Genomic DNA, 27,859 nt, shown 5'->3' on the forward strand with positions numbered 1-27,859 from the left:
CGCACACGCCCATGCACGCACCCCCCCCCCCCCCACACACACACACACACACGCACACAGGCACACACACACTTCACTTTGTCGTCACAACACATCTGCTTCTTACCCCACAGCATTCCTCTGTTTCCTTGGAGGATTGCGACATGTGGTTCTGATGAAATAACATGCTTAATAGACACTCTCAGTTCCTTTTTACTCTCTCTTTTTCCGTTCCAGACTCTTCTGAATCTGAGCTAACATCCTTAGAAAACAGAAGCGTTAACGATTAAAGAGGCATCAGCTCAAAAACACAACCAGCTTCTTTGTTATAAATCTTCTTTCTGTTAACATGCGCTTTATTAAAAATGCTCTGAGTATTTTGTTTTGTAACATAATGCACAAATAATTGAAATAGTGAAGTGCAAAATTCTGATTATGTAGTTTGGGAAATCAATGGGACTGCAGTTTATGCTGTAATTTGGTACAGCACATCAAATATTGATATACATTGTCCTTTTTTAAATGAAGTTTATTGTTATTTGTTGGAGATATCATCTTCTTGTCATTTACCCCATGTTGACCATGTTACTCAGGATCTGATGTTTTCTCCTGTAAAGTCAATTTTAAATGTGAGATTCTGGATTTAGCAACAAGCTGTCAGTAGGCTGACAAAATTTATACTTTGAAAATTATTTTATTCCCAAACAATAACTGCACAGTATTTTAGGTTGCAATTTTTATTACTGCACACACATATATTTTATGTTTTAACATTTTAAAAAATATATTTAGATTTTTTATCCTTGTGTGAATCTATAAGCCTGAATGAGTGTTATTTTGACAATATTGTTACTAAGACAAGGACACAATCAGTTCAGCTTTGTATGAATTTAAAAATAAAGACAACTCCCTGTTAAATGTCCCTTTATGATGTTAAAAAAACAATATTAGCCATTATGCGACCTTTTTTTGCTCCTTTAATGTGACATATTCTGTACAATTATTTTTGTAGTTAATTTAGGATACGTAAAGTTAAGCTTACTTACTTAAAATTTTCACACTTTAGCATCCAGTGTTTTTTTGTACATATTAATTAGTTCTGCTTTTCTTATATTCTGTTAACAGTAACATGGCTGCTGAAAGGGAAGACTCAGCATTTGAATCCATGTGGCGTCATTTCTCCACCTGGTTTGACGTTGAGAGCACTGCGGTGAGACAAGGACACAATCAGTTCAGCTTTGTATGAATTTAAAAATAAAGACAACTCCCTGTTAAATGTCCCTTTATGATGTTAAAAAAACAATATTAGCCATTATGCGACCTTTTTTTGCTCCTTTAATGTGACATATTCTGTACAATACATTTTTTGTTTCTAAAAGACTATTTACCGCTAAACTCAAATGTTTGTTTTTGGTTGTATTTACCCAGAATGCCTTGTGCTTTAGCCCACTTCCTGCTTTTGGAGCAGTCCATGGTCCATTATATATTCGAATTGCACCAGAGTTCACGTTCACGCTTCTGCAAACGAACCGGACTTTCCAGACAAATGAACTAGACAATCGATAACTGCTTCAGCTCAGTGTTAGTTTAAGGATATGCACACTTATACAATCAGGAGGTTTCACATTTTTTCCCACCACAAACAGATTTTTGTTGAATTGTGCAGGATACATGTCACATTAAAAGCCAAAAAAATTATCATGGTCTTATTTTCTTACCTCAGATACTGGGCAGTTTGGTTTTTATTTCCACTGTAAGTGTTATAAAAATGGGTTTGTCAGTGAGTTGTGTGTGTGTCTACAGGTGGTGACCATCCTACTTGGGATTTTCCAGCTGCTGCTATGTGTCTCACTCATCCAGAGTGATGAAATGTTGCCCAAGTTCTTCTTCATAATGCCTTTGGTGTTGGGAGTAGTTGTAAGTACATCAATGGTGAAATTCTTGGCCTGCCTTGTATCAAGGTTTAGGAAACTCATTTTAAATCCTGGAGGCCATTTAATGTTGCTTTAAACAACTACCAATTACTAATTGCTGACTTTATAAAATATCTCCATGACATTAATTTATCAATTTAATGATTTGGATGTTTTTTTTAAGTAAGCATTGTGTTTTTGTTTGAATTACAGACTATAGCCGGGGGATCCCTTGCAATGGCCAGCCAGAGGAACCCAAACAAACTACTGGTGATTAGAAAAAAGTTATTTTGAAACAAAGTTATTATATGTATGTACTTTTTCACAGAAAAACTCTAAATTTCATGCATATATCAAAAAACATTAACTAAACTACATCATAAAATCAAATTTTAGAATATTATCTGTACCAGAGTAACTATACATTTTACTCATGTGGGAGTAGCTCTACTTCATCATATTTTTACTCAAGTAAAATTAAAAAGTTGCCATCTAAGAAATTACTCAAGTAAGAGTAGCAATGCTTCATAATAAACTTACTCAAGTAACAGTGCAGTGTAGCAAAAATACTCCTAAAAGTTTTTTTTTTTAAGTTATTCAAGTAATTGTAATTGAGTAAATGTAACTAGTTACTACCCAACTCATTCTATTTTGTTTTCTCCCCAGCTCCTTGGATGTGCTTGCAGTAATTTACTTGGTCTGCTGGGGTCGCTGTTGGGCTTCGGCATTTATATCTACGTCTTCAACACGGCAAAAAACAGGGAGCCATGTTCGACTACTTCCGACAGTTACTACAGATGTTATCAGGTGGAACTAGAGGTCAGTCTCTCCTAATCATTTCCCCCTTTCCTGTTACTATTTTCTTTTTGTTTTATCTTTTGCCATTTATAAACCACGTCTTAATTCATATAAAATGCCACACCTATATAGTTTATTATTGCTTTGTGGCAGAATTGGGTTGTGCCTAGCTACATTTACTCAATTACATTTACTTAAGTACATTTTTGGAAGAAAAAACTTTTAAGAGTATTCTTTACTATGCTGTATTTTTCACTTTTACTTGAGTAATTTTATTATGAAGTATTTATACTCTTACTAGAGTAAAATTTCTGAATTTTACTCATACATGTTTTAACCAAAATTTCCAGACAAAGACACAAAAACTACAGTTTTTGTTAAAGTTCCATATGAAGAAATTTAGAAAAATTTTCTTTTGGATAATTTGGTATTTTTTGTTACTTCTGTGAATTATTGTTATTTTGGTCCTTAAATATCAAAATGTCCACTTAACTTTATATTTTGTTCATCTGATTATGTAACTTTTAAATATTAAATAACTGATCATTTGATCAGTCACGCAGTTCTTGAGACTTTGTTTTACCAAATACTTTTTACTCTTACTTGAGTTATTTTTGGGCAGCTCCTTTTTACTTTTAGTTGGATAAAAATATGTTGAAGTAGTGCTATTTTTACTCATTTTTTGATACTCTGCTCACCTCTGTTATCAGTGCAGTATTTATATAACATGTAATGTTTTCATTTTTTCTTGCAGGACTACACCTCGAGCCTAACTCTTCAACTGCTGCTCTATGACACTGTGACTGTAGTTTTGCACTTTCTCTTGTCTGTATCCTCAAAAATCTTAAAAAAGACTAACTAACACACATGCCTAACATACTATGTAATAGAACTGAGTATTAAACCTGGAGGGTATTGTTTTAGCAGTTATTATTTCTGCATTTTGCATTGTTTTTATGCAAAATGTGTCCTGATTTTACATACAGCAAATAAAGATTTTTTTTACATGCTTTGTATTTTTGAATAAAAAGCATAAATGAATTATTATTTTGTCTAATTTTGTGTAAATATGATTATGTATACACCAATAAAACTGTCAGTGTGAGCATTTCTAAGTTTAGTTTATCTCTTTGTTATTCTATATTTTGTCATTTAGCTCTCTGTTTATTTCTCTATTTTGGTCAGTTATTTTTCTAATTTTACCCTAGTTCTTGCGCCCTTACAACATCATTACAACCAGATATTTCAACCTCTTGTGCCAGTAATCACCCTCTTTTATTTATACTAGTTTGTTCTCAGTTATTGTCAGATCCACCCGTTTCTGTTCTCATTTATTACTTGTTTGGGTAATAGGTTCCTTCAAGGATCATATTTTGTAAACCTTTAGTTTTTCAGTAAATATCTACGGACTTCAACAAGATTCTGGTCTCATCAGCATATGTAATTTTTCTTTGCTTATTCTTTAGATATTGAAAATTTTATATATATATTTATATATTATATTTTGAAACAATTTGTTGTTGCTTTTATACAAAGCTGTGATTTTCCTAAAGCAAAGAGCAATGACTTACAAACATTGTTCCGATTGAAGTTGCTTTGCCATTGTTTTGAATTTACATTGAGAAGCAGTTGCGCATGCTCGAGTATCTTTGGCCAGCGACCGTTTCCTCTTGTCTCACGGCGCATACCATCTCTAGAAACAGCTTTTTGTTTTTCGGGTTTTCCAGAGGTGAGTGGTCTGCTTAAAACATTACACTCAAACGAAAGAGCAAAAAAGAGTTATTCAAAACTTGGGCAAACATAGAAACCTTGTCAGATCAGCAGTACACGCCTGAATAAAATTAGTTTCTCCTAAAATACACCCCCGCCAGCTGTGGAGGATTCCAAAAATGGCAGCAGTTCCTGTCAGAGCAGAGTGGAACTTTCCTATTTTTCTTCCAATTTTGTCAACTATCGGATAAATTTTCCCTACTACGGTGATATTTTTGATTCAACTAAACATTAGCAGGACTATAGAGAGTTTGGGTAGCCATCAGTTTCTGGGTGACTTGGTCCCGGGGCTTCGTGTTTGGTCGGGAGATCACCGGGCTTCCCTCGAAGTTGACGCCGCTCTTCTTTTCTCAGGCTCCCCCTGACAACAGCTCACTGAACGCGGAACTTTCAGCTCAGCCTGGACATCGGCGGTAGCTAGCTAGTTAGCTTGCCGGCCGAAGAGCGCCGAAAACAAACCAGCGTCATCTCGGTTTTTTCCCCTTCATTCAGCTGATACCCGCTCGGAGATCCAGGAGACGTGTCGCGTCACTTGTCAGGGGAAATAAATATCTGGTGTTAGATGTCAGCACCAGTCAGAGACGCACTGACTTTCTTCTGCTGTTATCATGTAAGTGCCTGTTTATTTACACCTTTTCTTTTATTGACTGTTCTTCTGAAAATCTGTTTTTATTTACCGTGGCCTTCGACCACTTGTGTACTGTACATATTGTTCTAAGTTATATTTCTCAGACCCCAGTTGGCCAGTTATTTATAGAATATCGTTATTTAGGTGTTCCCCATTTACTCTTATTTACTAAGTAAGTGGCCAAATCATTTTAAAATGCGTGTTTATTACAAAATGCATCTATTAAGTAGCTAGTGTGTTTTATTTTTGTCAATATAACTGTAAAAAAAAAATAACGCAGTTATAATTGACTATATTAATTGACATTAATTTCAGATGGGAGGCCTCCAAGTGTTCACTTTCTGTTTCCAAGCACTGGTTTAACCTCGTTTTACTTCCTGTATGTTCTCTGACGGACAGCTATCCTAGCCAATCACATGGAGAAGCTCCAGGATTTGGGCCAATCAGAGCTGCAGGAGCTCCTGGACAATCCAGAGAGGGTGGAGTCTATGACTCAGGAGTCTGACGAGGTAAGAAAAAGAAGCCTTACTTTTATCTTTAGCTCATGTTTTGAAATAGCCCAGGGGCAAGTTGTAGATTTATTATAATTCAGGAACATTGAAGGTAAAATTCTCAAACTGAGTTGTGTTGATTTGTTGACATTTATGGATAGATATAATCAGAGGTGGGTAGAGTACCCAAAAATTGTACTCTAGTAAAAGAAGCACTACTGCAGCATATTTTTACCCAAATAAAAGTAAAGAGTAGCCATCCAAGAAATTAAATTATTTGATTTGAATTATCAATCAGTTAACATTTAAAAATTACATCATCAGATGGACCGAAATGAAGTGAACATTTTAGTATTTCAAGGACTAAAATAACAAAAATGTACATAAGTAATAAAAAAATCACAAAATGGGACTTAAGTTTTTTTTTTCCAAATCAGTTTCTTTCAATATGAAACTTAAACAAAACTGTAAGTCGGTGCGTGGTGAACTTTTGGTTAAAACATGGTTTTTTTTCACTCAGTTGGTAGAGAATCCATAAATTTTACTCAAGTAAAAGTAGAGATACTTGAGGGTGCTGTTGTGGTGCAGGGGCTAAGCATAACCCACATATGGAGGCCTTAGTCCTCGATGCAGCTGTCGCAGGTCGATTCCCGGCCTGGCGACCTTTGCCGCATGTCTTCCCTGTCTCTTATTACCCTCTTTCCTGTCAATTCACTACCAATAAAGGCCACTACAGCCAATAAAACCTTTTAAAAAGGTAGATATACTTCATGATAAAATTTAATTTAAAGTTTATTATTTAAAATAAATTACAGCGTAAAAAAATACTAAAAGTACATTCTTCAAAAAAGTTACTCAACTAAATGTAGTTGAGTGAATGTAAATAGACACTACCCACCTCTGGATATAATAGAAGAATAGGGGAAATTCACATGTAAGTGACAGGCATGTAAATTCACAGAATGACGAACGTCTACCTCGTAAGCCACTGCCGACCTGCAAAATGTAATCATTTATGACTAAAAAGACACTAAATGTCTAGAAAACCAGATTGGCTTCATCATAATTATTGCCATAGGGTTTTCTTTGTGTCCAATGATCATCACAGTTATGGGTTTAGTTGTGATGTTGAACCAAAGTACATTGCCTCTTACTAATGTAAGAGTTTTATTTGTTGCATTTGCCAAAGAAAACTGTATGCACACATTCCACACTCAGACAAGTTGACTAAACGGTTTTGAGTTGTTGTTTATTTGTTTTTTTCTAATGTCATAATATTCATGGTTTGTTAGTTTGTATTCAAATTGCTGGCATCTTAGGGAGGAATTAAGAAGCTCAATCACAAAATGAGTCTAACTGCACTCTGATTCTGGACCCAAATAAAGTTACAGCAGATGTAACATTCTTTTAGATTTTCATAGAAAGCTTTCTTGGACATTTTAACATTTTAAGTTTACAGTTCACACTGTGTCAGACATGCAAACATTTATTTTTGTTGAATGTTTAAAAAGCTGCAGTCACACGGAAATGTTCCATAAAAAGTCAGTCAACATACCATTTCTTATTTCTTTGGATTTTTGAGAGTTTGATTTTAGCTTTAAGTCCCATTTTTAATCTAAATTTCCTACATTGTTCTGGAGGGTTTTTGTTTTTATTATTTTTGCAGCCACTTATTGTTTAGTACATTTTTCTAACAGCTCAGACAGGCAGCAGCTCAGTTGGCTAAGAGAGGAAAAAACGTCTCATTTCTTTTAATGATGTTGAAATAACAGCGCCCCTTTTTTCTATGACCGGGTGGAAATATTGACAGAGGCTGTCCTTTTAGACTTTAGCAAATCATTGGCAACGTTTATGTTTGAGTCATAAATCGGCTGTGTGTATGGAAACACTGCTAGGCAGACTGGTGGTGCTTTACATAACATTTAGTCACATTATAGTAACAAACATTAGTATATTTTATTTTTATTTTATGTGATAGACCAGTGCAAAGTATTACATAATGTAAGGTTTAAGGACGATGATGTTTTGGAGAAAAAAGCCGAGAAAAGTTGAACAGATCTGCAGAATATGCAGCAAACTTTACAAAAAATAAATGCATTTTGCCTTTAAGATGAAAAAAAGCTTTTGTATGTCAATATGTTCTACCTAAAGCTCATCAAGTGGCATAGTTTTAAACAAAATTTCATATTCAGCACCTTTGGCTATCCAATTATTGGTCAGCTACACTGTATTATTATGAACAGAAAGAGCTGAACTTGTCGCCTTCAGATGTTAAAAGTATTTTTATTTTAGCTACAAATGATCAAACATTCACTAAAGGAATTCTGTTATTCCATTCTAAGCACAAAAAATAATATTTTTTTATTTTAATTAGGAATTGATTTATTTGCATTTTTAAGGTATTTCTAATATTGTACAAGAAAAACTTAAGTGGTTAAATGAAAAAGACGCAAAATGTGGCAACTTCTTAATCCAATTAATTGTCAAAGTAATCGTTGCAGGCCTATCTGTAATTAGTGATTTTTCCTTCTTCAGATTCAGAATATCCAGCTGGAGAGAGAGATGGCGCTGGCGGCCAATCGCAGCCTGGCAGAGCAAAACCTGGACATGAAACCTCGTTTGGAGTCCCTAAAGGAGGCGCTGGTGGCGAGATACTCCCAGCTGGAGGCCGTCAGAGAAACCTTCCGGCAGCACTGCTCCCAGAGAGGTAGGGCAGCAGGAAACACTGACGTGGAAAATTAGAGTTGAGCCACAATGACTCTTTAAATAAATGCTGTCAGGAAGTGCGTCTGTTCACCATTGTCTTCTAATCCTTTGTCTTGTGCTATTTTTAGACATGTGGATGAACTATTTTTAGTTTTTTATAGTTAAAGTCTATATTCCCTCAGGTAAAGGTGCCTTCTGTAACTTTTATACAACATTTTTTTCTTACATATTTGTTAAAAGTGTCACCATGTCATGACAGTATAATATCAGACAGATAATCTGTAAAGCTGCAACAGACTGGCGACCTGTCCAGGGTGACCCCGCCTCTCGCCCGGAACGTAGCTGGAGATTGGCACCAGCAACCCTCCTGACCCCATTAGGGACAAGGGTGAACAGAAAATGAATGCATGGATGGATGGATGGATAATCTGTAAAGATCAATCTATTTAATTTCCTCCTTTGCCATCTGAAGAAATGCACCGCTCCCAACCAAAAACAACCAATCAGAGCAAAGAAGAGGGTCTTGGCACTGTCAGTTATCCTCATGTTCTCACTTCTAAATTTTCTAATGGTGGAAAAACAGCTTGTAGCTACAGGAAAACCATTTATCTGCTGTCATCAGCTGCTATGTTTACTAGCCTTAGCATTCACAACAGGCTTGCCTAGCTGCAACATTGACAGCAACAAGACCCGCCTCCTGGTTCTGATTGGTTGTTTCTAGAGAGCACTGGGAGAAGGCAGTTTTTTAACAGATTATCTCTCTCATACTGTCACAATATAACAAATTATATGTATATACAGTACAGACCAAAGGTTTGGTCACACCTTCTAATTGGATTCAATTAGAAGGTGTGTCCAAACCTTTGATCTGTACTGTATATATTTTTTTAATAAAAGTTGTGTACGGCAGCTTTAAGAAGTGATCAGTCCAGTTTAAGTATTTTTTTTATAATTGGCTTGAATGAATTTACTTTACTCTGCTCCCTGGTTTTCCCCATTGGCAATTTTTTTTTAAAAAAGGCATGAAGTGGGTCATTTGCTGCACGTCTTATTATCCTGAGCAGATTGTTATCCAGATGAACATAACCAGTCTTTCACGTTCTCTGCTGTTCTGTAAACGCCCTTAGTACGTTGTTTTTGTGTTAAGGTATTTTTTTTTTATCTGTCCTCACAGATGGGATGGTGGGTCAGGTCTCTCCAGAGGCGTTCTTCTCAAGACTACAAACAGAAAGTGAAAAAACAGAGTCTGAGTCAGAGGTCAGTGTTCAGCTGCCCAACACATCAATCAATCAATCAACCAATTAATTGAGTTTATTTTTATAGCACATTTCAGTAACAAGGCAGTTCAAAGTGCTTTACACTGTAAAAACACAAAAAAATACAAAGTTGTTGATTAATGTTTCAAAAGTAACTCTAAATAAATGAGCTTTTACTCACATCTCTAATTAAAATGTAAAATAGATTGTAGATGTATTTCTACATTATTTTTTCCCATTTCGCTATGTTACAAATAGAAATTGGATTTTATGGAATAGACAATGATCTGGTCGATATGACTTAAAATATAACCAGATTTTTTTCATACCAGATCTGTCTTTATTCAAACTGTTTTCAAACTTTCTTCTGCTAAAACTATGATTACATTCTTCTAATTACAACAAAAATTGGTGGCTTCAGCTAACTAAGTCACTAACTCATTCACTCTGCGGTTACCTAGCAACTCACTCATTCTTTGGTTACCTAGCAACAACCTGCGAAGTAACTGACACAGCAGAAGTTTTAAGGTTTTCTCACAGTGCCTCTTAACAGCTTAAAAAGAAGAAAAAACAAAGTTGTGGAGTGAGAGTTGGAAATGATAGCAGCTCATAGTTCACATCACCAGTTTGGCTGTATTTCAGATATTTAAAACAAAAAACTAATAAATAATTATACTAATAAATAATTATCAATATTAACTGATATAAATGCTTATTTTGCACCACAGGTCCTATCTGGCCCAGAAGCTGTGTCATATAACTCATAGAAATTAAGTTAATTAGAACCCATAGATTGAATTAAAAGCCTCTTTTTGAAAACATTTCCTGTTATTTCCAATATATTTTTTAGAAATTAAAGCAAGGGAGCTGGCGGGGGGGAATTTAAGATTGGAAATCTTTTTGCTCTTGTTTTTCTCTTATTTTTATCTACGCTTGTATTTTTAGAGCTGATTTGCTGTTGTAATGTGGTTTTGGAAAAGAAAAATACACAATTCAGAGCAAACTGAAATCAGGTCTGGTATGAAAATAATTTTAGATTTTATTTGTAAGCCACGCCGCCCAGCCCTGTGTGTTTCTCCCGTTGGCGGTAGATGATGAGTGTTTCACCGTGTGTGTCCAGGCTCTGGCCGATGACTTCCTGGAAGGTTCTCTGTCCCTGGACTCCTTTTCTGAGCGTTTCCTCCTCCTGCGCTCGCTCGCTCACAAAAGACGCGTGCAGATAGAGAAACTCCAAGAAATCCTGCGACAGAGGGACCAGAGCAACCCGACCGCCATGACATCAACAGCTGGCGTTGCTCCAAACCCCGTCGCCACGGCAGCTTCTTGGAACCTACCGACGACAACGGTGACAACGACAAATCTGCCGCAGCCGAACTCCAACCCGCCATCCTCCAGCTACCAAAACTCCTCACAGTCAGCCTCGTCTTCTGCAGTTGGAGCCTCTGGGCTTCCGTACAGCCCGTACCCTGCTTCCCCTCCCAACCCGCCTGCTGTAGTGGCAGCGGCGGGGCCGATCCCAAACAATCCGCCGCCACAGTTCACTCCGTACCCGAGCTCTGGCTCGTCTTTCACCCCGGCCGCGGGCTACTCCGGGCCCAGACCGGCATTCGGGCCGCCTTCCTCCGTCACCTGCCCCTACCCGACCCAACACCCGTTTCCTGTTCCGCACCCCGGCTCTGCGTTCGGTCAGTACACCCCCAGCCACCCCCCTGCCGGCGGCCCGGCGCCGTACCCGGCCTCCTACAGCTATGGTGGCTACAGCTACCCGGCCGCGCCGGCGTATTCCAATTCTCAGTCTCCAACAGGGAAGCCCATGTACAGAGCCGGGTACGGCGTTCCCCAGCCGTACTCCTGAAAGCACTGCTGCTGATCGGCCTCACACTGCAGAAACACTGAACCTCTCCAAGTATTTCTGATGTAGTTTCTACTGCAAATATCTTAGTACACTTAAAATATGACAAAACTAACTTACAAATAACTTCCCAGTAAATTATAGCATGTTGCTTTACGTATTCCTTTATTGTTGTAAAGAAGTCCTAGTTCAACTGGCAGATTATTTCACTTATAAGTAGAGGTGCACCGACTGCAGTTTTCTGGCCGATCATCAGTCTTTAAAAAGCCTGACCTGCCAATTCAGAATTTGGCTAATACCAATGTTTTTTTTCTGAAATGTTGCTAAATGTAGCAAGAAAGTCGCTGAGTTTTCAACAGTAGGGTGATTATTGTTAGCTGCATATGTGCAAACCTGACCTGGTGGGTCAGTCAGTGAAACCTCTAAAGGCAGAGCAGCAGAGGACAGAGCCTGATCTTTAGACCTTTACTGAGGCAGATAAGATCTCCTTCACATGCATGTATCAACCGATCACTGATATCCCAGAATTAAGGAGGTCTGGGCCAATTTACTGCACCTTACTTGTTTTAGTGAATAATTTCTTAATATTGACACTTCCACTGGAAGACTGTTCCACTTATTACAACACTGCAAAAACACAAAATCTTACCAAGTATTTTTGGTGTATTAGTTTTTGGTCTTTTAGTGCAAATATTTTATTACACTTGAAATAGGACAGAACTAACTTACAAGTAAAGTTTCAGCAACATATAGAAGCTGAGTTTAAGATAATAATTCCTTAATATAGATGAAAATGTTCTAATTCCATCAGCAGATTATTTTATTGACAAAACGATTTCCCCATGTTGTATGTGAAAAAATCTGCCGGTGGAACAAGTAGTTGTTTTTTATGAATATTAAGGAATTTTGCTGAAAAGTTACATGTAAGTTAATTTTCCTATTTTTTTTCTAAAACATTTGAACTAGAAACTAGATTAAAAATACTTGGTAAGATTTTGTTTTTGCAGTGAAGACAATTTTCTCCTAAGTGAAATAATCAGCCAGTGCGACTAATACTTACTGATCAAGATAAAGGGATTATTGACATATAGCTACAGTATGTAACTTTTGTTTTTTTTTTAATGTTTTTCACATATTTGTTGAAGTTGTCACCATGTTGTGACGGTTTTTCTGTGAAAAGATCAATCTCCTCCATCTTCTACCTGAGCTGCTATTGTTGTCTGAAGAAAGGCACCACTCCTTATCAAAAACAACCAATCAGAGCCAGGAGGCGGGTCTAAGCGATGTCAATCTTGCTTGCTGTTACAGGAAAACCATTTATCCGCTGTTATCGGTGGCTACGCTAACTAGTCTTAGTATTCACAACAGGCTATTCTACCTGTAGCATAGCAGAGAGAAAAGTAGGGTGATTGACAGCACTAAAACCCTCCTCCTTATTCTGATTGGTTGTTTCTAGATAGCATTTTTTTCACAGTTTATCTCTATACTGTCACTATATACTGACAGTTTCAACAAATACGCAAAATACTTTTTATAAAAGTTGCATACTGCAGCTTCAAAGCCAGCTGCCATATCTTGATTTTAAAAAAAAAGTTACTTGTAAGTTAGTCTTGTCTTTTTTTTCTCAATATACTTGCACTAGAAACTAAACCAAACCCACTTGGTTAGATTTTTTTGTGTGTTTTTGCAGTGCAATTTCCAACACTTTCTTCCTCTCTCCCTCTTCTCTCTTGCTTTTTTCCCCTGCTTCTTCCTCCTTTCACACACAGTCTCACCCTCCAGAGGTCTCTTGCTTTACTTAACTTTGTTGCACTATTTCATTAAACCAGTCTGAAGTATCTGCCCCTCCCTCTCTCCAGTCCTCCCTCTGCCACTCTAGTCTCAGGTTGTTGCATTGCTTTGAGGTGTTCAAGCACTCGTTTGTGTCGTCTTGCTCCCTGTTGAAGTGATGTTCTGTCCCACCCCCGCCTCTCCGTCACGTTCATGGCAACGATAACTCGTCGTAACACTACAAACAATGTAAACCAGCTGTCTGTCTGCTTCACACCCATATTTATTGGTAAATTACTTGTGATCGGAGCATCTTAGGAGGCTGAATACGGACATAGTTGTGGCTGAAGAGAAGCATGGTTTCTTTATTGAGTCGTTTGGGTTTTGATGCAGCTTCGGCTCGTTCTGCCGTTTGATTGGCTCCCCCGGTGGCGGTGAACGCCTTCATGCAAATAGCTTTTGTTCTGAGGAGCTTTCAGGAATCAGTCCCACTTTCTGTTCTTAGAAACCAAAGAAGCTTCATTTCGTTCGACCTGCAGGTAGACGATGTTCTTCATCTGCATGTTTAAAACTCTCCACACCATTAATTTTGAGTTTTCAGTAGTTACTGTTTTTATGGGGGGAAAAAAGTCTAAATATCTTAATGAAGGATGATGATAGTAAAATGTCCTGAACAACTCTTTTCTTGTTTAGCTAGATGAGCACCCATTTTAGTTTTCTAGCTGATCACAGATTTTTAAGGTTGTTTGCCTGGTGGACTTGGTTTGATTGGGGATAAAATCGGTTTCACATGTAAGTATTGACTGATTCCCGATTTTCAAGATCACGGAAATCTGCGCCAATTTAACCTCTTTAAAGAAAGGATTATTTTGTTTTTACATCCCACCAAGATTTGTCAACAGATGGGAGACAATTGTTGTGTTTATTAGTGTTCTTTGGCCTATAGCGCCCCCCACTGGCCACACAGCCCACATTGTGAGGACTTAGATAAACCTGAAAGAGTAGTTTTCTCAATTGGGAAAATGTTCACAGGCAAGTAAATTGGTTCGTTACTGGATTTAAAATAAGTCGAGGTTTTAAAAATACCTCATAAGTATAATCTGTGTTTTTGCTTAAATCAAATATTGTTTTCAGTAATTGCAGCTCTATCATACTGGACATTTTTAGATGTGATTCTTGTATAAATACAATAATAGCTAGCCTTGGAAATCTCATGACAATTAGACTGAATAAAATTTAGAAGGAATATTTTTATTAAAACCCGCCAACACAAGACTCTGAATCCAACCACAAGGCAAAGTTTCGTGAAGCCTGGTGGTGCACCGATTGCAAATTTTTCAGCCGATCATGAATCTTTAAAAGGCCTGACCTGCCAGTACCAATTTTTTTTTTTATCTGAAAAGTTGCTAAGTTTATCAGTGCACCCTTTTCCAAAACTACTTGTTTGTTCCTTTGGATATCTGATTAATATTTTCTTTGCCAAGGATCTAGTTCTGAGTACTGTTTAGCTTTACACTGTGAAAACGCTTAATGTTCCCTCTGATCTGTTTGGATCCATTTTCAGGAATCGCTAAACTATAACATTTCTGTTTAACCTCAAAACAAATTAGTACTCCTGAACCAAGCAAGTGGTTCCAGTACTGATGATGTGGTTTTTACACGCCTCGGGGTTCTGGCATTTTGCACAAACTTCATCACCCTGAGTTTCAGTTTTAGATCCCCAATAAAACAACAATGAACATCTTAATGTTGATTTTTATCGTGGATGAAGGTACAAAACTGAGCGTAAAGAGATCAAACTGAACTTCTGGCCAGACAAGGTGATCAAAACATGCCTGTGGTGGGAGTGATGTTGGTGGGTGATCAGGTACCAACTAATTAAAGGGAAAACACTTCAACAGAACCACAGTGGGTTGGTTTTGTTATAAATGCATTCTGACTGACTTCATGTGTTGCCTGGGCGTGGTTTAAACCATCCAACACAGCGAATGTAAGGAACATGGTGTGGAGAAATGTAAACAGTCTACTTCGACCACATGTGTCAAACTCAAGGTCTGGGGGCCAAATCTGGAACGCTGTAGCTTTTCATGTGGCCGTCTAGAAACCAGACGCCATATTACATCAATAAGTCTCTCTGGCTTTTCATGAAAATTCACGTAAACTTAACAGATCCCTGCATTTTGAGTCATCAAAAAATGGTCAGAATCATTTGGGTTTGAGTGACCAACTCCCACCTGCAGGTGGCAGCATTTCTTACTTTAATGACTGCCACTTCAGCCTCACTTGACTTCAAGTTATAGTCTGATCAATAAGGCGAGAAACAAAAACTCGCATATGTAAATGAAAATACTGTAAAGATCCTTTTCAGATATTTCTAAATTGGCACCACACAATCAGAAATTTTGATTGTAAAATAATCAAAAATTAATCATAAAATGCTGGAGGGATTGATCAGTTGCTGTGTTTCCATTGACTCAACAATTTGTAATTTAGCAATTTGACATTTCAAAAATAGATTTGCTTAATGGAAGCACAACAATTTTGAAAAAAACTCTTCAAGGAGAGTTTGGCGCTGGGATGACGTGGTTTTCGGCCATTTTGAAATTGGTTTACCAAAATGTCAATGGAAAATGTTTTTTCCATCACTTGAGTCACATGATCAACAACACCTGGTGCAAACCACGAAGAAGAAAACGACAGCTAACAGTTTGAGGATATTAGCTGGCATTTTTTGAGTTTTTTTAATTTTTATTTAATGGAAACACCGCAATTGCTAAATTGTGTTTCTACATTAGTGGAAAATGGAAAAATCTTTGCAGACATTTGTAATGGAAACGCAGCTAATGTGAAAAGATAATAAATATTTAATTGTAAGAGGAACCTCCATGATCTTGGTATCACCCAAAATGAAAATGAGTTTGACACTCCCGCCTTAGACCGTCAAAAGCACAAAATGGCAGTGCTGAGAAATTCCAAGTTAGTGATGAGTGATTTCATAAGGTAGTCTTTGGAACGCTTCATTAAAAGCAAAACGGAAGTGTTGTGCATCAAAGAATGATCTGTTACATACAACGGCATACTAGAGCTACTATAGATGGGGGGAAGAGTAAATTTTCACCAAAGAACTCTGAAATTTTCAGATTAATCTCAAAAATTTTATAGAACAAAAAAAATGTAGAAATTTGAGTTTGAAAAATTAAAAAATTTGTTAGATTAATCTCAAAATTTCAGGATTTTTTTTTTCTAGAAAACGTTTGACGTTTCAAGTTCAGAAATATTCTTGTTTTTTTTCTGGAAATTTTCTGAGATTAATCTCTAAAATTTCTGAGAATTTACTCCTTGGTATTTTTCTATCTGCAGTGGCCCTTATAAACCGTGGTAATCACGTGATCAGAGTTAATTTTTCAGTCAGAATATTTGCCGGAAACTGGGATGTCTCCGGAAGAGCCTGCGGCGCTCCAACGTCAACATACGCTCGTCAACTGATGTGACGTAAGCAGAAAAAAATTCACGTGGAGCTATCGGTCTTAAAACACGTCTTATCTGGCAACCATGAGGTGGTGAACGCACCCACCGCATGGTGGCGCCACTGCGCCGGCGCGGCAGTGTTCCCATTTGGATCACGTGCTTTAGTTGAGTCTTTCTCGCCACACGCGGAGCCTTGTTGTTTTCTGTGGGCTTTGAGTGAACTCATCAATGTTTCTTCTTCGCCTGACGGGTGAAAAAAACCCAGAATGGTTTCATATCCTCCTGATGATGAAGAGCGATCACACCGAGGACTTACCGGCCCGTCGGGCTCTGACGGTAAAAGTGATTACAGTGTTTTAGAAGAAGCACAAGAAAAAAAAATTAGCTTTGTTGAGGATTTATATTATTCTGAGGATAATGACATTCAGATGGACTGAAATCATCTTCTGATAATAAAAAAAAATATGTAGATTGTTTAAAATCTTATCTCTTTTTGTTGTGAATAATTAAACATTCATTTGAACTAATCTGAGCTTGTTGAGTTGTCTTTTTATTCTGTGATTATTTCATTAAAGTTAATTAAAAAGAGAAGCAAAATGTGTTTTAGGGCTTCAGTTAAGGGTTTATTTTAGTAATTGATTATGTTGATAATTAGTCAAGTAATTGGATATTGGTAATCGGACATTCTGCCCATTTTCTTTTTCCAGTTTCGACATTTCAAATTCAAAACTAATTTGAAAATTTCAGATTAGATTTTTTTTTTCTAGAAAATAGTTGATGTGTTTTTCTTTGTGTTTCTGTGAAATTTTTCAGAATAATTTCTTAAAATTTAATTTCTTTGCTAGAAATTATTAAACTTTTCAAACTCAAAAATATAAAGAAATTTTCCTAGAAAATGTCTGAGATTAATCCAAAAACTTCAGCTTCATTTTTTGTACTTTTTAATCTCAGAAATTTCTGTGTTTTTTCTAGAAAATCTCTTAGATTAATCTTAATCTTGCTTTATACAGTAGTAGATGGTTTTTATTGCAGACTCGAAGACCAAATCACATAAAATAACAACCAATAAGAATAACAAAAATAAAAATACATGAAAAAAGACTCTGAACCATTAAAACATTCAAAACGTTTTTAAAAAGGCTTCAAATCCTTTTTCTAAATAAGAAAATTAGCATTTTATTGCATAAAATACAACATACAGCATTAATTTGGTGTATGCAATGGACGCATTTACAGCTGAATAAATACTTAAAGGCCTTTCTGCTCCACTTAACATCAATACAGCACAAGGCTGATGGCAAAAGTAGCTTAATGGGAGAATTTTACGTGATTTGAACCAGATGAAGCTGAAACTGCGACACCTGAGGAGTTCTGTGTAGAACATATTTACAGGTTTTGTACAAACACGACGTCTCACTTTGAAATAAACTGTAGGTGGGGAATTTTTGTTTAAAACATGTTTGTCTTTCATTCAGAGTAACTAGTTTTACTCAAGTCAGAAAAGCGACACTTCACAACAATATTCACCAAGTAAAAGTAAAAAGTATTCCTAAACGTACTTTTTTCCCCCCTAAAAGTTACTTTAATAAATGTAACTGAGTAAATGTAGTTGGTTACAATCTACCTCTGGTTTCCTAAAGAACTTGTCCTGGTCTCTGACAAAACCAAAGTTCTTCACATTGACATTAAAGCACACAACAGATTTAGGATTATATTTAGGCTTTAGGATATTGATTCTTAACTAACCAATCAATCTATCTATCAAGTTTATTACATTTTGTCCACTGCCATTGTTAAAAACATCAATGAAAGTCAAATATATTGATCAATGTTTCATTGATTATGGTTCAGAAGCAACTCCAAACAGGTGAGTTTTTAGTCTAGATCTAAAGGAAGTCAGTATTTCAGCTGTTTTGCAGTTTTCTGGAAGTTTGTTCCAGATTTGTGGTGCATAGTAGCTAAATACTGCTTCTCCATCTTTGATTCTGGTTCTGGATGCAGAGCAGAACCAGAAGACCTGGGAGGTCTGGAAGGTTGCTATGACAACAGCAGATATTTAATGCAATGTGTATTTTGGTGCTAAAGTGATTTATAAACTTAATACAGTATTTTAAAGTCTACAAATACTCCTAAAAGTAATTTTCTTCTAAAAAGTTACTCCAGTAACTGTAATGGACTACATGTAACTAGTTACTATACTTCTCTGTGTATGACAATGAAACATTAGTCCTTTAATCCTGGAAATGTCCTTCAGGTGTTAGAAGGCCAACTTTGTAACCGTTTTTATGTGACTCTGAAGGTTCAGGTCCATGACTACATCCAGATTTCAGGCCTGATCAAGAGTTTCTACACTGCAAAAAAAGAGAATGAAGCCTCAACTTTTAAAAAAAATAGTAAATGTGCTACATGTAATCAAATTAAGTTTGTCAAACTTACTTTATTTATGTTTGTTTAACATGACAACTTAATAAAATTAATACACAGCTCTAGAGAAAATGAAAAGTCCACTGCCCTGAACCTCATTGAAAATCTCCTGGTTATTCCACCAAATACTGATTTCTGAAACATTAGTATTGTTGTTTATGAATTAATATTAACTTGTTTTCTTTGCATGAAAACACTGCATCTTTGTCGTTATTTTAGCTGAATAAATGTTACATTTTTGCTTGGAATTTCAGGGAGATGTTGTCAGTAGTTCATAGAATAAAATAACAAAGGTCATTTTACTCAAACATAAACCAATAAAGAGTAAAATCAGATAAACTGATCATTTTAAGTGGGCTTTTACTTTTTTTTCAGACCCGTATTTACATGAATAAACGTCTTTTGATTACTTGTAACAATTTTTTATTTTGTTTTTCAGTGTAGCTGTAACACCTGAAGCCGATTCCAGATTGTTCCTCTTTTGGATCAGTTGTGTAACGGTTTAATTACAGCTAAAACATGTGCATGTGGGCGTGTATGTTCGTAAAAATTAACTTTTACATAAAGACATAAAATTATTGAGGTTTATCATCGTTCAATGCTGCTGTGATATTTTTAGTAAGTCTGTGTTTCTCTACACCTTCTGGCACACCAACATGCTGAAAGTACTTAGATTAAAGTAATGTTTGTCTTCTCTGCTTTCTCCTATCTCTTCCTGCTTCCTACTCGTTCTTCGTCGTTTCTTACTTTCCCCACCCCTTTTTCACCCAATTTGCTTTGAAGAGAGGAAATCTGCTTCTCTGCAAAAGCTGCAGCCGCCATCTGTGGATGAAGTTCTTCACTGTATGGAGAAGGTGGCGGTGGGGGGAGAGGAGGGTTTTTTGTTTTTTGCAGCTCTGCATCATTTCCTTTCTCATCACTTCTGCTGTTGTTGGCGTGTCAACCTGAACTGAGCTGTTTGTTCTCTTTCATTTATCTTGATCATCTACTTAATCCCTTCGATGATGGATCTGAGCACCGTTGTGATCATCGTGGCCTTTTCTCTTGTGTCTGCAGGTGAGTTCATCAGAGTTGGTTTGTACAAAATGTTTTTAAAAAAAAAGAAATACGATGATTAGAACAATAAGCTTCAGCTTTGTGCTTGACTGAAATGTGTTTTAAGACGATGGTGAAGGTAAGTGGTAGAAATCTTCTTGTTTTTGTGGCTGTTGGCTCAACATATTTACACATACGTTCATTTATACAATCATACATGTGTTCTGTGTTAAAGAAAGCGGGATTTTTAACGAGGGTTTTTCAATTTAAGTTTAACTTTATAGACGAACTAAGTGTAGCTTTCAAATTTTAGGTTTTTGCCCCTAACATTTTGAGTTCACAGCAACAGGATTAGAGGAAATCGTGACTGTAGCTCAGTCAGGAAGGAACAGACTTGAAACTAATAGATATTTGAGATCTAATCATGTAATTATCAATAACCACTTTCTGTTGGTCTTGTTACATCGCCAAATTTACTACAGGAACTTTGCACATGTTAAAACTCAACCCTCGTACTAATGTCACGTTTGCACCTCAAAGTACTTTGACTGCAACCTGCAAAACTGTGATAGCATCAAACTGAGAGAGAAACAGAAACGCCGGGAAAAACACATTTTAAAAACTGCAAAAGGGATATAAAAGGTAATCTGATTAAAACAATTGGCTCTGGATTCATTTTTTGTTTTTATGGACTCATGTACTGAAAAACAGCCAATCCTGCAAAATATAAAGACAGAAATGAAGAGGAAACTATCTGAATCAGAGTCCAAACCCATCATCTAATGCACATTTTAATCCAGTTTCAACATTTAGTCTTCTTTCCTTCACATCTAACATCAATTATAGAGAATGTATCATCCTAAATTAAACCACAACCATCCCAACCATGTGTTACTCACAGACAAATCAAAATGACCTCATTTTACAAAGGTATCAGTCAGGAGAAGAGCTGAAAAGCCACAGGATTATACATACAGTGAAGAGAAGAGAATTTGGGGCAATAGTGACAGTAGAAAAACTTTATGTTTCTCCAAAATTAGTCAAAAGATGACAGAAAGTGGGTAAGGAGACTCCCAAAACAAAAACAGTAGCCAGCACAAAATTCTGGTTTTGGTTCTGTTCTATTTGCATATCTGAAGTACGAACTGGGTTAAAATAGTGAGCTTTCCCTTTCAAAGTTCATACAGGGCTAAAATATTCTGCAAGCTTGTTCAAGCGACATGTTTGACACAAAAACAAGTATTTGTAGGTAAGTGTGGTAGTGGCAGGGTCATGCTCTGGGGCTGCTTCCCTTCACATGCAACTGGGATTTTATGTTCAAGGTGGAAGCAGAATTGAGTAAGTTTGACAAATCAGATAGATTTCATTCTCCACAAAGTCCCAGCGCTCCATCCTGCTGCAACCTTTGTGCACAAAGCAGCATTGTTGTATATCCTTCCTCCATAACGGTTTACCTCCCAGCTGCTATTTTCATCATAATAACATCACTGTTGTGGAGTGTTATGTTCTTATGTTGTATATTTGCCAATATTTGCCTGTACAGTTAGATTTTTATTTTATTTTAACCTTAGTTTGAAGATGTATGTTAAACTTTGACTTGCTGTTATTACATCAGAATTTCCCCACTGTGAGTAATAATTAAGGATATTTCCATTCTAGACTCCACACTGCTCCTTTATTGTGAACCAGAGGTTGTGGAACATTTTCAACATTGATCTAAACAACAGGGAACAATTTGTTATTCTTTTACATTTGAGTTTTACTGATGGTTGTATGAGAAAATGTTCCTGCAAAGCTTCTTTAACTTAATGTTTTAAACTTTTGTGTTGCTTTGTGTGTTTTTCGTAGAGAATGATGGCTCCTTAAATGCAACCACCCCCACGATGAATACTTCCACTTCTGCAGTCTGTTCCTGTGCAACGCCAGCTCCTCCTACTTCCAAACCCAGTAACCTTCCTATCAAAGTGGGCATCCTCAGAGTCAAGTGGACAGAAACATGCAAAGGGACTGTCGAGCTGGTTCCGCATTTTGGCTTCAACGACTCTTCCCTGCCTGTCTGTCGAAGCTCAGAGACACAAGTCTCCAAGATTCTTCAAAATGTTTGTAAGGACAGAAAGGGCTGCGAATACGAGTCGAGATGGCTCCATCCGGGTACTGAAGCGAAGGAATGCTACACGATTCATGCTAACGGATCTAGCCCAACGTCCGGCTGCAAGACAATCAGAGTCAAGTGCAAAGGTTGGTGCCGACAACATCCCGCACATTATAACCCGAGTTTGGCAGTGGATAGTTACATTTACTCAGTTACATTTAGTAACTTTTTTGGGAAAAATATACTTTTAGGAGGAGCTGGTTTACTACAGTGTACTTTTTTATTATGAAGTGCTGCCACTCTTACATGAGTAAAATTTCCGGATTTTTTTTACCCACTGAATGAAAAACAAACAAAAACTCACCAGACAGACACACCTTCAGTTTTTAAGTTTTTGCTTTGTTTTGTTTTTTGTTAAAGAAACTTATTTGGAAATATTTTTCTTTACCCTAATTCTGTTATTTTGTAATTATTTAAAATATTTTAATTTTGGTCCTTAAAATACCAGAATATAAACATAGATTTATATCTTGGTCCATTTGATAATGTCATTTTTAAATATTAGATGATTCATAATTTGATCCGTTACTCAGTACTTAAGCAGACTTTTAACCCAATACTTTTTTACTCAAGTAATTTCTGGGATGGCTACTTTCTACTTTTACTTGATTAAAATTATGTTGAAGTAGTGCTACTTTTACTTGAGTACAATTTTTGGGTACTTTACCACCTCTGATTATATCTGTGTTTAAGAAAGTTAATTTAGTGCACTATAAAACTTCAGGATACACACTTAGCTCCTTAGCTTCCATTTTGCCTGACTTATGTAAGGAATCTTGGTGTTATCTTTCATAGCTGTTTAAAATTAGTTAAGTTGATAAATTAAGTTTTTGCCACCTGTTAAATCTTATTTTTGTTAAAAAGTTGCAGTATATAACTTTTATAAAAAGTGTATCTATACATGTTTGTTAAAATCATTATTATGTTGCGCCAATATAATATAGGACAGATAATCTGTAAAAAAGAAAAAAACTCCCAGTACCATCTGGAGAAATACACCACTCAGTCAGAAACAACCAATCAGGGGCAGGAGGAGGGTCTTAGCGCTGTCAATCACTCTTACAAAGCCTGCCACAAATGCTAAGGCTAGTTAGCATAGCCACCAATTACAGTGGAAAAACTGTTTTTCTCTAACAGCAAGTTGTTGCTCCACAGCTTACATTTAGCAGTGGGTACACAAGAATGATTGACAGCACTGAGACCCTCCCCCTGGCTTTGATTGGTTGTTTTTGGTCAGGAACGGTGCATTTCTTCACTCCAATCTTTTCACAGGTTATCTGTCTAATATTATACTGTCGCAACATAATTAAAGTTTTAACAAAAATGGGAAAAACATATATTCTTTAAATATGTTTACATGCTGCATCTTTAAGGATTTTGAAGAAAATATTCACGACTTTATTAAATCGCTATTGGATTATTGTACCTCATTATATTAAGGCTTAGATAAATCCCTAATACAGCGTACTGGCTTGTTTCGTACTAGCTGCCAGTTTCATTTTGGATAGATTCCTTTAATGACTTATGAAGCTTTGGACGGATTGGTCCCTTCTTATCTTCAGGATGTTTTGAAACTACACTTTCATGCAGATTCAACCTGTTTTTAAAAGTGCTATATAAACAAGTAGAGAATTGTACTCAAGTAACAGTAGAACTACTTCATCATATTTTTACTCAAGTAAAAGTAAAAAGTAACCATCCGATCAATTACTCAAGTAAGAGTAAAAAAGTAAAATGTCTACTCAAGTACAGAGTAACTGATCAAAATATCAATTATTTAATATTTTAAAATTACATAGTCAGTTGGACCAAATAGGCTTGTCACAATAAGTAAAAAAATAATTATTTGCATGATAAATTAAAACAAACAATTTCCATTTGCATGATTTATTGTTTTTCCTCTTTTCTCTTTTTCTACTAAAACTGGACGATAAAATTCTTCATTGTGGTGTTTTGGTCTCATTTTTGTAAGGACAATTTTGTTTACAGACACTTCATAATTAATTTTATTTGTTGTTTCTGTTATTTTAAGTAATTTTGCATATTTAAAATGCCTTCCAGTTCAAATATTAAATATGTTTTAGAATTTAAAGTTTATTGATCTTTAAGGATGTGTTCTTGTACTATTATTAAGATTATATTACTGGAAAATGATGTCTAAACTACAATATTATCGTTTATCACAATATTATGATAAACGATGTTATTGTGACAGGCCTCCCTCAGACAAAAGTATAAAGTTAATTTTAAAAATGTATATAATTAACAAAAAATAGCGAAATCAGGAAAAAGAGCAGAGTTTTTATTGAAAGTTCCTTTCAATAAAAACTTATGAACCTATAACAGAAACTGCTCTGTGTGCGCGTGTCTGCGTCTGGTGAATTTTTGGTTTAAATCATTTTTGTTTTTAATTCAGTGGGAAGAAAATCCAGAAATTTTACTCAAGTACTATAAAGTAGAAATACTTTATAGTGCAATTACTCAACTAAAAATAAAAAGTACAACATGGTAAAAATATTCCTAAAAGTTTTTCTTTTTTAAAAAAAAAAAAAGTTACTCTAGTAAATGTAATTGAGTAAATATAATTAGTTGCTATCCAACTCTGCATAGAAATAAACTTGACATTAACACACGGGTGAATTTTTACAAAATTTCATAGAAGTCTGTCCAAATAACTTTATTTAAACCCCACTGAAGCTATTAGATACTGTTTATGCTTGGTAAAGTTTATTCCTTCCTTACTTTACATGATGTTAGCATTAAGACTTTAGAGATTAATGTCTGTTTGTCTCCAGTTGAGAAGCTCCCAGATTTTGAGGGGCAGCTGACGGCCTGTAAGGTGGTGATAGCTTTGCTCAGCATCGTCGTCCTGGTCCTTTTATTAATGCGCTTCACCAAACCCACCGTCATGGCCCTGCAGAAAAGATGTGAGTGCACGCACACATTACTCATACTTCTAAACCTGTTTAGTTAACCTTGTATTCAAAAAAAGAGGAGTTGTGAAACATGTCGGTACACCGGCGAAAAATGTGGGTTTAACGGCGCAAAATTACTGTTTTCAGTATCAGACAGGAGGCAACATCGCTGGGTTGGGCCCACACAAAGTCACAGTGGTGAGTCACACACTTTCATTTTTTCTGTTAACTGTTTGCTTAAAGTTATTCAATAAAGCGTTTTTATCACCAACATATTGACACACTAACAGATAGTATATCTCTGTATTTTCTTAACAACTTTGCATTCACACTTACCAAGTATTTTTAGTGCAAATATCTTGAATACATTTGAAATGAGACAAAACTAACTTACAAGTAACTTTTCGGTTACAACATGGATCTTGTTTTAAGTCAATAATGCCTTAAAATTGGTGAAAAGTGTAGTTTAAAGTGAAATAAAACTAAAAAATAAACATTCTATATTTGACAACTGTTTTTATTGTTGTGGGACTCTGTGTGGTCGCTGCACGTCTTGGACCGCTTCATGGTTGAGCTGCAGCATTTCCAGTTTTCTGAAACTTGCAAATAAGTTTTGCCAGTGTCTTGTGTGATGCTGGTTCCATATTTTCTGTTAAAGTTTCGTGCAACAATGCAACTGCTTCCCTATCCAGCCATCAGTATAATTTCAATTCTTTGCTCTTTTGTCAAACGCATCTTCTAGGGTATCTGAAATATAAAAGAAATATACATTTTACATTCTCCTATGCATGGAAACTTATGGCCCACCCTGTATAACACTGTTAAAACAAAGCCCTGTTACATTGTTTTTCTATGACAACTAGAAAAATAAAACATCGGTTCTCATGGTCACATACACAGACAGTTTGTGGTCTGTGTTTGTTTTAAAGTCTCTGAAATGAAGGCGGAGGGTTAGCGATTGCTCTTCATTGCTTCTGCGTTATTTTACCTAAAACCGGCCTCCTTAAGCAGCAGTTAAATTCTCCTATTTCTTTAAAAATCAAGTTTGTATAACATAAGTATTATAATGTGACGGTGTTTGAAATTCTGTTTTTGAACAGATAGAAATAATGTAGTGTAATGTACATTTTAATAATTTTTACAAAACAGATTCACTTAAAAATACGCACATTTAGTTGACTATATATTTATTTTTAAATAAATAGAGGGAAAATATTATATGTAATTCTAAGGGGTTGCCTGGTTGCCTATTTAAAAATGTACATTGCATTTTTGATTCAGTTTTGCCTTCTTCTGTTTCCTTGAAGTTTCCTACCATCGAGGGAAGAGTGTCGCTAAGAACGAAGATGAAGAGAAAAGATTTTCAGGTAACCTGATATTCTGTCAGAAGGTGCCAACAGAACGTTTTCTGACCAAACGTCATATTTTAGATTTTGTTCTCTCAAGTAGGACTTTTGTCATTTTACTCTTTAATCACTGTGGAAATATTTCTGCACATACAGAAAATATATTGTTTTTTTTAATAGCTACAAATGGAGAACTTTGTTTTTACAACATCTCTCTGGTTTGCAGGTGTTTCAAATTATGTCCTGATCAAACGTTTGCTTTTCTTGTTTTTTATTTACTCCAGCAAAAGTAGTGACACTTTATAACATTCCTCAAGAAAAAGTAAAACATATATTGTAGTAAAACTCCTCCAAAAAGTATATTTTTCCAAAATGTTCCTCAAGAAAATGTAACTGAATAAATATAATTAGTTACTACCCATCATTGAAGATAATAAGTGAATTTCTTATAAATAAAACATCAAGAATTTAGCTAATTTATGCTTCATTTGTTCTTTAATCATTTTCATGCCTATAATCAAAACTTATAAAAAACTTTCTGTTGGCGCTTTGCTGTAAGTACAATATTAGCTCATCTGAAATTTGTTTTAATCCGCCTCCTCTTTGTGCCTGAACAGCTCTGGAGCGTCTGACAGTCGGCGGCGGCAGCAGCCCGTCGTGCAACAGAAACCTCTATAACTACTAGCCTGCAGGATCCTCCATCTTCATACCCATGAGTGTCTTTCTCTCCATGTTGAAGATTTGTGTTCAAATGTGAAGCTCTAGATTGGACCTGTGTGTAGAAAAACTGCCTATGCTTGTCAAATGAATTACTATGATTTACATCACACACAAACATCATTGTAACATTATAGTACGATTTTATTCTGTCTGTAAATTAGAACTGTTTGTCTTGTAAAGTACCTTGAGATGACATTTGTTGTGGTGTGACACTGTATAAATAAACTAATATGAATTTAATCTGCTTGGTTGGGCAGTTTCTAATTCTTAAAATTTGTAATTTTTATCAAAGCAAAATGTTATATATTGAAATGGAAATGTTAATTAAATGTAATAATTTTTGAAGGATCCAAACTGAAGTAATTCAACTAAGAATGCAACATTTACAGAAGATATAAAAAGATTGCACACAGTTGAAGTGCCAGGTTTTCAGGTGTTAAGAAGGAGACTGATAAACAATTTGCACAATTAATGAGACATTTGTCCTGTACAAGACAACTCAAAAACAGAAATCTTTGAAACTTATTGAAATTATGTACTGTGACTGCTTTAAAAATTTAAAAAGGATAAAAGTATTCATACAATTTCTTTCCCTTTTTAAGCCCAATTTAAGTCCATTATTCTTTAATTATATAT

General features: G+C 35.8%; 2 protein-coding genes across 2 annotated transcripts; both read left to right on the forward strand.

Moving 5' to 3' along the window:
* Positions 1-4,373: 4,373 nt before the first annotated feature.
* vps37c (VPS37C subunit of ESCRT-I) lies at positions 4,374-12,505 on the forward strand. The gene is made up of 5 exons (XM_044113520.1): positions 4,374-5,070; positions 5,488-5,597; positions 8,115-8,286; positions 9,460-9,542; positions 10,662-12,505. Exons 2-5 carry the CDS (start codon positions 5,505-5,507, stop codon positions 11,394-11,396), a joined length of 1,083 nt encoding a protein of 360 aa, XP_043969455.1. The 5' UTR covers positions 4,374-5,070; positions 5,488-5,504; the 3' UTR covers positions 11,397-12,505.
* A 7,142-nt stretch (positions 12,506-19,647) lies between these two features.
* On the forward strand, positions 19,648-27,463 carry LOC122829172. Its single transcript, XM_044113522.1, has 6 exons — positions 19,648-20,111; positions 21,939-22,328; positions 25,038-25,169; positions 25,305-25,355; positions 26,465-26,524; positions 27,121-27,463. Exons 1-6 carry the CDS (start codon positions 20,057-20,059, stop codon positions 27,186-27,188), a joined length of 756 nt encoding a protein of 251 aa, XP_043969457.1. The 5' UTR covers positions 19,648-20,056; the 3' UTR covers positions 27,189-27,463.
* Positions 27,464-27,859: the final 396 nt, after the last annotated feature.

This window comes from Gambusia affinis, linkage group LG04 (assembly GCF_019740435.1).
Source record: "Gambusia affinis linkage group LG04, SWU_Gaff_1.0, whole genome shotgun sequence".
Classification (NCBI taxonomy): domain Eukaryota; kingdom Metazoa; phylum Chordata; class Actinopteri; order Cyprinodontiformes; family Poeciliidae; genus Gambusia; species Gambusia affinis.